Source organism: Chelonia mydas, chromosome 8 (assembly GCF_015237465.2).
Source record: "Chelonia mydas isolate rCheMyd1 chromosome 8, rCheMyd1.pri.v2, whole genome shotgun sequence".
NCBI classification, from domain to species: domain Eukaryota; kingdom Metazoa; phylum Chordata; order Testudines; family Cheloniidae; genus Chelonia; species Chelonia mydas.
The window spans coordinates 73,750,772-73,763,462 of NC_057854.1; the positions used below are offsets into that span (position 1 = coordinate 73,750,772).

Here is a 12,691-nt window from a genome sequence, read left to right on the forward strand (position 1 = left end):
ACATTTTTCTGCAGACTGTGTATAGCCTGGCCCTTGGCAAGCTGAGGAGATTGAAAACAATCCTTCTCAGGAAAAGGCCTATGTTTATAGACCTATGTCCTATGGCTGAGTGGAGTAGCTTCCCCTTCTGACAACTCCATAAATTATGATTAGGGTACATGTTAGTCAAGAAAAAATGAGAAACTGCAGAGGAGGAAAGGGGATGGAGGAGGCAAACTGGTACTGGGAGCAGCTAGCATTAAGGGAGCATGTGTCTGGAAGAGTCAAGGTGACAGTGGAGACCTTTTAAAGGTCAGTATGACTTCAAGCCCCTACCCCCCATGGATTTTTAAAATCTTCATACCTCAAGGTGCTTGCAGAGTTCCTAAACTCTGAAGCTCCTGATATTTACAGGGCTTTCCATCTTTGGGTTGGGATGGGCTGAGGGATGGAAAGAAGAGTGGAAACAGCCTAAGAACTCTGCATACTTCAAAGAATGCCAGGGCTACAGGGTTGACTATGGGGAGCTGGCAACTTCCAGTGGAATACATTGAGCTTTCTTCCAACTTCACAGAATTACAGTTGGGCGCCTTGCACCTCTACAAGAAGTTAGGGTCTTTAACCTCCATATATTTCCCCAGTACACTGTCCTATCCAGGTCCTAATATCTACAGCTGTGGATCAAGGGCTCTGCTTCAGTACAGTTTAGGAGCTCCAAAGAGCAGAACCCCAATGATCTTTTGGAATTTTGTTGGATTCTATGATGTCATTCTAATAAATTTATTTTCTACATCTGAAGTAGGATAGATGTAGTCACAGAATCAAACAGCTTTCCAAATAAGCCTCATATAAAGTTATGTTTAAAAAAAACATTTTGTAGCTAGGATTTGGCAAACAATAAGAAACATTAATCAGCACAGTTTGAAAATTCTTCTCTCCTGTATCCTAAACAGATTTAATCAAATTTCAAGGTTATTTGAACAAAGAATATTGCCCCCTAGTCAGACTCACCAATTTTGAAATTGAAAGGTGGGGGGCCTCAACTAGCCTTATAGTACAAAGGAAATCACCAAAACTGCAACTCTTCCCTTATTATTATGTGTTGACAGTTATACTTTTCTTAGATTTACACTGAAACATTATTCATTTACTCACCAGTGACATACAAGGGAAGTACAAATATACTGTGCAACAGAGGAGAAATTAATTGAAACAGAGTCATTGCTAAACCATACGAGGCTATTATTTTAGCATCCTGCCTACAGCAATTGCAAACACATACTCCTAATACATCTGATCATTTGGGCAATGTGTCTGGGGATAAAATAATTCATTCATGGGCCCTGAAGACAAGCACCGCACATTCTGAAGAATGCAATCTAATTACTCACATTTTATTCCCATACAGAGTTACAAAACTTTCATCAATTTAGCCAATTTTTAAAATCCAGTCACAGCAGCCAGGAATTCAACAGATTGGCTAGGTACCTCATAAGAGTATTTCTTTGTATAGGATCTAGATTTATTGCCCTCTAGTATCATGGGGGTCCTCTTGGTTCTTAGATTACTTGCAGGGACTAATCAGTTTTCACTATATCTCAGTCCCTCTAGCTGTTCTTTTCAGGAGGGGAAATCCTACTGTTTCCAATCTCTTGCCCTGTGTAAGACGACACCATACCACTAATCATTTTTCTCATGCACTCCAGGATCTTTCCAAGTCCCATTATAGCAAAGATACCTTTGTAAAATCCTCTATTCAAAAGATGCGTATCTGAAAAAAAGAGAATCAGGTATGTAGTGTGTTATCTGAATTGCTTTGTACAAACTGTCAAATTAATAAAACCTTTTCTGTTCAGATGAGAGATGTATTGTTCTTTAGTCTAGTCAGTAGGTAAAGGGATAGTCAAGGCCCTGATGCTGCACATCCTTTACCAGTGACACGGTTGATTCATCTTCTTAACACAGCTGTCAAAGAATTCCAATATTTCTTCTGTGCAACAAAGAAAAAAAACTGGGTTCCTGATAGTGAATTTCCATGCTCTGAGTGGAAATCTTTACTGTCCCAATTCAGCCAAACACAGCAACTGTGTAATAGCTTGTTTTGAAGCACTACAGTTTAGTAGGCCATACTTTTGGTTGATTTACTTCATGTTTAAGTATTACTAGAGACAGAACTTTGAGGTTGACCAATCCTCAGAGTTCCATACATTATTAATAATCAACCAGTTCTCTCAATTTGTCAGCTCTTAAGACCATTAAGCAGTACTTTGCTTTTTGTTCTTTGAGGGTGCTTGTCTAAGAGTGTGGGCTGCATAATGCTAATTGTGGTCAAAATGATTTCCTGGAAGGTTCGTGTAGCACAAGTTACTTGAATTGGAGATACACAGGTAGTTAACATAGATGACTGATCAGATGTACTTTGAGGGAAAAGTAGGCGTAATACCTCAAATATTAGGGAAAAGAATGAATTTTGAAGCACCAATGTAAACAAAGATGACAAATCATCAGGGTTTCTGTAAAGCCAGTGTGGTTTTTTTAATTCATTTAAACTCATCCTGAAGAAGCATTTCCTTCCAATAGCCAGGTCACTAAGGCTAAATCCTTAGGGAAGGTTCTAAAAATAAAAATAAAATAAAATAAAATAAAATCCAACCCATCTCAGAAGCCCTTGTTTGGGTCTATACATTGTTGATGCATTAATTGATAGTGTGTTAAAGAATGTGCATTCTCCTTGGTGGCACAAACACTCCAAATCTGATGTGAAAATGACCTCCAGACATTTTAAATTGTGGGTTGGAGTCAGATGAAACTTGTATATGTTTGTTAGAAATCATATAATCCCAGAAAATCTGAAATATTTGTGTAGAGACTTCTGCCTGTGAATTACACCTGCTTTTAACAGTCAGTCATCTAAATTAAGGAGGATATGAAGTTCTTCTTCCCTGAGCTAGGCTATGTTGAGAACTAAAATCTTGATAATCACTTGAAGGGCTGACAAGATCTCAAGCACAAGTACAATGAAACGGCAATGACTTTGTCCCACCCCTTGCTGTAGGCCATAAGAGACAGAATAATAGTGATAAACTAATTGGTATTGCACTTTTAAAAAGTAGGCCATGTCTACACTACAAAATTATGTCGCCACTGCACTTATTAAATCATTTGTGTGCATGTGCCCACTTGGCTGTGTGTGTTGGCAATGCACGTCCTCACTAGAAGCACTTATATGACTGTATTGTCAGTGTGGGGCACTGTGGGATGGCTTCTGAAAGCCAGTAACAGTCGCCATAAGCAACACAGTGTCTACACTGACACTGCGTCAACCTAATTACATCAACCATGACTCTACGCCACTTGGGGAGGTAGTGTTACTAAATTGGCCTAGGGAGGCACTTAGGTCGGCGGGAGCCAAATTTAACTGAAGATGCTTCCATAGGCTAGGTCAATGCAAGGCAGCTTATGGATGACCTAGCTGTATAATGTAGAACATGCCACAGATATATTACATCTTACAACACAAAGGGCCCCATTTGATTCTTACACTAGTAAGCATCAGGAGTGATTCCACGGAAATTAATAAAAATACCTTAGTGTAAGTGAGAAAGGAGTCAGTTCCTGTCCCTGCATGGGCAGAGGTTTTGGGTTGTTTGTTGTTTTAAGTTACTCAGTTCAAGGGTTGCACTGTGTCTTTTAAGAGAACTAGTCTATGTTTTATAGGTCACACATATGCCTCCGTTTGTCTGGTTTTCTTACGATTAGGAAACAGGTAGAATATAATTAAAACAGTGATTTTTTGATTGCATTAATTTTGAGATTATGACCCTCACTAACAAGAATAATAATATTTCTTGATAAATGCCCAAGCCTGGATTGCTGGGTACTGAACTGAGCTGTATTGCTCACGTTTCTGAAAAACATACTGAATAACTTAGTTTTTGGAGAGCAGCAAGTATACATTTATCTCTTATTCAGTTCCCTTCACAGATGATGTACTTGCAATCAGAATATGATTTTTTCTCCGAGACAACTGTTTTTCCCTATTGCTGCAATAACTAACTTAGAATGGTTGAGGCGAATGTTTTAATTTGTGCCTATGAGATCTAAACAACTTCTGTCTTCTCTTGCATGAAGTTATAACTATGCCATTGCAAGATAATGGTATGGGGGTCAGGAAGCCAACAGCACGAATTCAAATCCACTCTTTTTGTGAAAGAATCAATCAATGACAAATAAGAATCCTCAGACATTTGTGGCCCTAGAGTTCTTCACCGCGGTTTCACTACCCTTTGTTCAATAGGCTCAATGTTTGAAACCTCAAAAGGCCAAGCAGGAAGCTGCAGAAGGCTTTCTAATGTGTGTACAAAACCAAACTTGAAGTCGTAAAAAATGTGTCTGAGGCTTGATTTAGGCAGAATAGTACTTTCAAAAGAATTAATTCTATTTTAAATTCAGTTTCAGGATAAATGATGTATTTAAGTAAACTGATAAGTCAGAGTAAGCGTATTTCATTTCTTTGTAAAGTATATGAACAGCAAGAAGCTATCGGAACACAAATCTATAACTTATCTGTAAAGCATACTTCTGCTATGAAGTGGATGCTTTCTACCACTTTGTCCGTGACAGTGAAATACTGACATACTGTAAAAGATACTGTCACAACTTCTAAGTGCCCACAAAGATTTAGATCCCAGAAGTAGATTATTTCCTTGGGAGACAAAATAAGTAGACACAGACACAATATAGCTCCTATTTCCTTTATTTACAAGTTTTACAGTCTTGTGCACTATGGTTTTCACTAGGGACTGTGGATAGCAAAAACAGAACTTAGGACTCCCACTGTTCCAGAAAGTAGTTATACCCCAACCAAAACCAATCTTATGATTTGCTGTGTCCCTAAGACCCTGCTACACTAAAAGGAGCCACTGGCCAGCTTTTGCAGCTCAGAGGATAGTCTGACTCCTTAAGACAAGTGTTCTTCAAATTCCTTCTCACCAGACACAATGAGGCATCAGCTGCTTCTATTCCTTACTTTGGTCAGAGTTCAGTTCTCAATGAAATCAGTGGGAGTTATACCATTCATTTCAGTGGGAGCAAGATCTGGCCCTTAAGCAACCACTAGTGCACTTTCCCAGTGAAAGATTTCTGTTCATCTCAGATATTTTTATTACAAGTCTATGGATCCCTTATAGCATCTTCACGACAATCCCATGGCATTGGTTCATTGAATTTTCGCAAACAAAATCTTAACTTCACATGTACAATGCTCAGTCCTCAACTTTCAGTACAAAAATCAGGAATATTTCAAATACAAATGAGTAAATGAGAAGCTTTATCATCAGATCTTTCTATTATACTCCCTCCTTTGCAAATGTTTCTCTTTTATGAAGTAAACATATAAGACAGACAGTTCTAGCAAGAGAAGCAGACTGTTTTCCTTGTAGATCAACCTACAAGCAAAAAAGCAATTCCTAATTAATAGAAATGTTCTCATTTTACAAAACTTGGCATTCTGTTCACACTCGTCATTTAAGGTATTTACACTCATTTTTAGAAGCTGTTTATCTTAAAAGTTTGTTTTCATTGAGAAAAACACTAAAGTTTTTCTATTGGACACTTCGCAGTAACCCAAAGCTGGAGCTCCATACAGCCACTCACATTTCTCCCCTTCTTAAGGTAGAGCTCGGTTAAACTTGCTCTTCGGAGAAGATGTGTGTTACACGGATTTTTTTCTTCTTATATTAGACAATTTAATTTCTCATTTTTCCCCATTGTTCAATTAACACAGTCTACAGAGTGGCTTGACTTCCATAATTCAATAAAAAAGGAGTGAGGTAGATTGCCTGTTTCAAAATTCATAAACTGCATATTCATAAAGCAGTAGGTTTGTTAATTTTGTTTGGTTGATATTTTGGAAGGCAACAGGGAGGTTTTCAGCAATAATATCAGAAGATTCAAATTAATTTTAGGATCTTTTCCACTTGTGTTTTTGTAACATTTTGATAGTGATTAAATATAAAGTACACACAAAGTTCATAATAATTTTCTAATCTCACAGTATTGAGGAAAGTGACCATTAGCCATTCTGAACCAACTATTGAGTGTACAAAAGCAAGGTGAAAAAGAAAAAAGGAGGTGAGAAAGAGAAAGAAAAATAATCATTACCAGCATTTACTGCAAAAGACAAAGCAGACAGACTGCTGTGACAGACCCAGACCAGTGGGGTACAGGAGTCTGGTCCTATTGGGATCCAGGTACAGGAGTCTGGTAGAAGGCAAATATACTGGCCACTGGATGAAGAGTTTTCTGTTCCCTGAGTGATCAGAGCAGGGTCTGCACTAGAGCAATCAAGAACCTGCTAGAACCAATTAAAGACAGGCAAGCTAATTAAGACACCTGGAGCCAATTAACATAATAGAATCAATTATGGCAGGCAGACTAATCACCTAGTTTAAAAAGGACCTCCCATCAGTTAGGGGAGGGGGTGTGCTGCTGGAGGACTGAGGAGTATGAGCGTGATCAGGCTTCAGGAGGAAGATCCTGCAGTGAGGGTAAAAAAGGTGTTGGGAGGAGGCCATGGGGAAGTAGCCCAGGGAGTTGTAGCTGTCACACAGCTATTACAAGAGACACTGTAGACAGTTGCAATCCACAGGGCCCTGGGCTGGAACCTGGAGGAGAGGGTGGGCCTGGGTTCCCCCCATCCTCCTCAACCCCCTATTTGAGACAAGAAGAGGTGACCTGGACTGTGGGTCCCACCAGAGGGGAAGGTCCCTGGCCTATTCCCTGACCCACTAGGTGGGTCAGCAGAGACTGCGGGGATTGTTCTCCTCCCTTTCCCCATGCTGGCCAGTGATGAGGTTAGCTGAGTGAACAGCAGGTTTGCGCTACTAGCAAAAGTGGCCAAACTGAGGGCGGCCGTGAATCTCTGAGGCAAGCAAATCTGTCAATAAGCGCAGGACCCACCAAGGCAGAGGAGGAACTTTGTCACACTGGTGTTAGCAGTGGGATCAGGTGCACAGCAGGTGGCAGAAGGAGGGTGTTTAAAAAAAAAAAAAAAAAAAAAAAAAAAAAAAGAAAGGAGAGGGTTGGGGGTTTTTTTTTTTCTTCACCACAATGGAGGAGGTAGTGCAGGCACTGATACAAGCCACAGCTGCCCAGCAGGAGGCTACCTGTGTCCAGGCAGCCACCCAATAGGAGGCAGTGTGACTACAGCAAGAGACCAATCACCTGTTGATGGACCAGGCCACTCAAGACCATGCTATGTTGCAGGAACTGGTAAACCAGGCGAAGACCCTTACAGAGCTGAACCGCAGCCATGATGGGACGCAGGTCATACGGGCCAGCAATTGTCTGCAGAAAATGATGCGGGAGGATGACGTAGAAGCATACCTCCTGGCCTTTGAGAGGACAGCCCTACGGGAGTCTTGATGCCAGACCACTGTTCTCGAGGCCCTCGCTCCATTCCTGTGTGGGGAGGCCCAGAAGGCATATTATGATATGTCTGAAGAAGCTGCAGCAGACTATCCCTGGATGAAAGCAGAGATCCTGGCCAGATCTGGGGTAACGACCGCAGGGCGGGTGCAGTGGTATCACGAGTGGAGGTACCAGGAAAACAAAACCCCGCGGTCCCAATTATATGACCTCATCCATCTTGCACGAAAGTGGTTACAAACAGAGTCTGAGTCCAGAAGAGATACTAAAGGTTCTGGTCATCGACCGGTACATGCGAGGACTACCACCAGACCTTCGTGCCTGGGTAAGCCAGAATGAACCCTCCACAACTGATGAGGTTGTCGCCCTGGTTGAGAGGCGTAGGACGACGAGGGAACTGACCCGACCAGCTAAGGAAGAGGCGCCCTGGGTTAAACTAGTGGCACCAACCCTCAGAGCTCAGGCAACTGAGCCCCCAAGAAGGCCCAGGTGGAAAAAAGAGAGGGGCTGAAGGCCCACCAGAGGCCATTTAAAAGTCAGAGCACTGAGGGTGAAGAGGATCATGACATTAGACTGCCTAAACCAAGAGACTGGGGAATGCGTAGGGCCCCATACAGATGTTACGCCTGCTGGAGGGGTGGAGGGGGGACGGGACACAGCTGCACAGTTTCCCAGTGCCGAGAAGTCTATGCAACATAGCCTAGGCAACTGGGAAAACCCATGCTCCCTAATTCACACTGTGGGGGTTGCACTAACCCCACACAAATATACCAGGCCATTGAGGTTAAATGGAATAGAGACCACAGCACTGATAGATTCAGGGAGTGCCATCACGCTCATCTCAGGAAAGCTCGTGAAACATAGTCAGTTCCTACAGGCAAAACACACAGGGGTGACATGCGTCCATGGGACGGTTAGTTATTACCCCACCATCCCGGTAAAAATTGAAATCCAGGGGAACGCTACAGAGGTAGCAGCAGGTGTAGTGCCTAAACTCCCTTACCTGGTGCTCATAGGGAGGGACTTCCCAGGATTTGATGACTTACTCCCAGTAGGGGGATTGGAGAAAGGGGAGGCGTCCACAGTAAACTGTCAACTCCCAATTTTCTCCGAAATTTCCCCAGACATTTTCTCCACTCCCAGGCGGGACAGAAAGACAAAAAAGGAAAGAAGGGCAGCTAAGGCCTTGGGAACCCGAATACTGACCCAAAGCCAGAGGGTCTCTCTCGTAGGTAGGCGGACCCGGGCACCTGAAAAGGAGGCCGCCCAGGAGGGAGAAGCACCTGATCCAGACCCCAACCCTAATGCCTCTGAACCGGCAGAAGCAACAGAGACTCATCCCCTAGAACTTGGGCAGACCAGCCCCGTGAGGGAAAATTTCGGACAGGACCAAGCCAAAGATCCAAGGTACAACAACATTAGGAAGGAGGTAACAGAAATAGATGGGGTCCCCGTGGAAGGGAAAACCCAGGGACCTGGCCCCTACTTCATCATAAAGAAGGATCTCCTGTACAGGGTTGCACCAGGACAGGGACAGAAGGTAGAGCAGCTCCTAGTACCTCACAAACACCAGAAGACCATATTAAGCCTTGCGCATAGTCATCTTTTTGGGGGGCATTTAGGGGTAGAGAAGACCCTGGCGAGGATCCTACGAAGGTTCTTCTGGCCCGGGATGCACAAAGAAGTGCGGAGATACTGTGCCTCCTGCCCAGAGTGTCAGCTGCGCAGTCCCCGTCCCCACTTGAGGGCACCGTTGGTACCCCTTACCATCATAGAGGTCCCGTTTGAGTGAATAGCCATGGACCTAGTGGGACCTGTAGAAAAGACTACCTGGGGCCACCAATATATACTTGTCGTCCTGGACTATGCTACATGGTATCCAGAAGCCGTTCCCCTGAGGAACACAGCTTCTAAAACAATAGCCAAAGAGCTAGTGGGGATCTTTGCCCGAGTGGGGCTACGAAAGGAGATACTGACTGACCAAGGAACCCCACTTATGTCAAAACTAATGAAGGACCTATGTGTCCTACTCCACATACATACTCTGAGGACTTCGGTGTATCATCCACAGACCAATGGGCTGGTAGAAAGGTTCAACCGAACCCTGAAGGCTATGATAAGGAAGGTGGTAAGTCAAGACGGGAAGGATTGGGACGCCCACTACAATACCTTATGTTTGCCATCCGGGAGGTACCTCAGGCCTCAACTGGGTTTTCTCCCTTTGAGCTATTATATGGGCACCACCCCCGGGGCATCTTGAACATAGCCAAGGAAATTTGGGAGGAGGAGCCCAATGAGGGGAAGAATGTAACCAAGCATGTGTTACAAATGAGGGACCGGATAGCGCGGGTCACTACCATATTGCGGGAACACCTAGAGAAGGCCCAAGAGACCCAATGAGATCAGTACAATTGCCAAGCCAAAGTTCGGCAATTCCAGCCCAGAGACCGAGTAATGGTGTTGGTACCCACAACCGAGAGTAAACTTTTGGCCCAGTGGCAAGGACCCTACGAAATAGTTGAACCCGTAGGGGAGGTAAATTACAAGGTGTGACAACCGGGACGTCTGAAACAAGAGCAAATATATCCCATCAACCTTCTGAAACCCTGGTATTCACAAGAGGCATGCACAGCTGTCCAAAAAGACCTACCCCAAGAAAACCTTCCAAACAGGTGAGAGTGTCTCCTGATTTAACACCAGACCAGAAGAATGAGGTGTCTGAGATGATCTTCCGGAACCAAGATGTGTTCTCGACAAAACCGGGCCGAACAACCGAGACCTATCACCACATCGTCACAAACCTGGGGCCAGAGTAACCTACCAGGTGCCAGCATCCAAAAGGGAGGAAATAAAAGCAGAAGTAAAAAAAAAATGCTGGAGTTGGGGATCATCGTAGAATCCCACAGTCAGTGCTGGTGCCCAAACCTGATGGCATCACAAGGTTTTGCAATGACTTCCGGCGACTAAACGAGGTATCCCAGTTTGATGTGTATCCCATACCTCGCATAGATGAGCTAGTAGACCATCTAGGCAATGCCTGGTACTTGACTACCCTAGACTTGGCAAAGGGGTACTGGCAGATTCCCCTTGCCGAAGACATAAAGGAAAAGACTGCGATCTCTACACCAGAGAGTCTTTTCCAATATACTGTCCTTCCTTTTGGACTACATGGGGCCCCAGCTACCTTCCAGCGTCTCATGGACAAGCTATTACACCCCCATAACAATTATGCTGCTGTCTACCTGGACGATGTGGTCATTCATACCCCAGACTGGGAAACCCACCGAGAGAAGGTGGAGGCAGTCCTCGTTACCTTCAGGCGAGCTGGCCTTACAGCAAACCCTACCAAGGTGCTGTAGGGTTTATGGAGGCCAAATATCTTGGCTACATTGTGGGAAAAGGTCTGGTAAAACTCCAACTGAATTAGTTAGAGGCCATCCAAAATTGGCCCTGACCAAGTCGCAAGAAACAAGTCCGGGCATTCCTAGGTGTGGTGGGGTATTACCGACAATTTATCCCCCACTTTGCCACAAGGGCAAGCCTCCTGACAGACCTAATGAAAGCCCGTGGACCTGATCTGGTGAGAAGGTCTGACACGGCAGAGAAAGCGTTCACAGACCTACGGACTGCCCTCTGCAGTAACCCCGTACTGGTAGCCCCAGATTTCACCAAGGAATTTGTCCTGCAGACGGATGCATCAGAAGTAGGGTTGGGGGCCGTTCCATCACAGATGGTCGGGGAGGAACAACACCCAATTCTCTACCTCAGTAGGAAACCCCTTCCGAGGGAACAAAAATATGCAGTGGTGGAGAGGGAGTGCCTCGCTGTAAAATGGGCCATGGAAACATTGCGCTACTACCTGCTCGGGTGCAGATTTGTCCTCGTGACCGACCATGCCCCACTTCAATGGATGCAGTGGAACAAGGAGAAGAACCACAAGGGTGACCAGGTGGTTCTTATCTCTCCAACCTTTCCAGTTCTGTGTGCAACACAGAGCAGGGAGCCATCACAGCAATGCCGCTGGCTTGTCACGTGTGCACTGTCTGGTGTCCCAAGCGGCCCAACCCCTTGGTGTTGAGCAGGGGGGAGGGGTATGTGACAGACCCAGACCAGTGAGGTACACGAGTCTGGTAGAACGCAAATATACTGGCCCTTGGATGAACAGTTTTCTGTTCCCTCAGTGACCAGAGGAGGGGCTGCACTAGAGCAATCAAGACAGGCAAGCTAATTAAGACACCTGGAGCCAATTAACATAATAGAATCAATTATGGCAGGCAGACTAATCAGGACACCTGGTTTAAAAAGGATGTCCCATCAGTTAGGGGAGAGGGTGTGCTGCTGGAGGACTGAGGAGTACGAGCGTGATCAGGCTTCAGGAGGAAGATCCTGCGGTGAGGGTAAAGAAGGTGTTGGGAGGAGGCCATGGGGAAGTAGCCCAGGGAGTTGTAGCTGTCACACAGCTGTTACAAGTGACACTGTAGACAGTTGCAATCCACAGGGCCCTGGCTGGAACCAAGAGGAGAGGGCAGGCCCGGGTTCCCCCCATTCCCCTCAACTCCCTATTTGAGACAAGAGAAGGTGACCTGGACTGTGGGTCCCACCAGAGGGGAAGGTCCCTGGTCTATTCCCCGACCCACTAGGTGGGTCAGCAGAGACTGCGGGGATTGTTCTCTCCCTTTCCCCATGCTGGCCAGTGATGAGGTTAGCTGAGTGAACAGCAGGTTTGAGTCACTAGCAAAAGTGGCCAAACTGAGGGTGGCTGTGAATCTCTGAGGCAAGCAAATCTGCCAATAAGCGCAGGACCCACCAAGGCAGAGGAGGAACTTTGTCACATTGCTTAATCACACCCTAAGTAATTTGTAGTCTCTATTTGCATGGGGTCCTCTGAATTATGGTATATTATGGAGAACGTGGCCTCTGCATCATTTCTTTTGCAGTCAAATAGGTTAGCAAACAGCAGTTGAGACCCATGCAGCTTCTCTTTTGTATATGAACACTATAACAGTAATTTGTACTAATCTAACAACAAGAGGATTAGGTTGTTCGCATGCCAACTAAAGAAACTAGAAACAATAGACAACAGCATGCAGCATTGTTATGATAACCTACCATGAGTTAATACTGCACTGCAGATTCCTTATCTCAGTTCATAACACAGTACAATCCTAATAGTGAGAAAAAGAGATCAGCATTGAAGGAGAAATACTGCTGCAGTGCAAGAGCCTCAGAGAATCCCTTGTGCATGGTAAATGTAAAGTTAATATTTAGGTAACCTGAATTGATA

General features: G+C 44.6%; 1 protein-coding gene across 7 annotated transcripts in view; it reads right to left on the minus strand.

Annotated features, from left to right (window-relative positions):
• LOC102941321 (protein SPO16 homolog) overlaps positions 1 to 12,691 on the minus strand; it is a 97,035-nt gene that overhangs the window by 67,682 nt on the left and 16,662 nt on the right. The window contains exon 1 of one of the 7 annotated variants that reach the window (XM_037906446.2): positions 1,468 to 1,652. The exons of the other annotated variants lie outside the window; for them this stretch is intronic. Within the exon in view, the coding sequence (XP_037762374.1) occupies positions 1,468 to 1,472 (5 nt within the window). The 5' untranslated portion in view covers positions 1,473 to 1,652. Of the gene's footprint in view, positions 1 to 1,467; positions 1,653 to 12,691 lie in introns of those variants that run through there. 7 annotated transcript variants of the gene reach the window in all.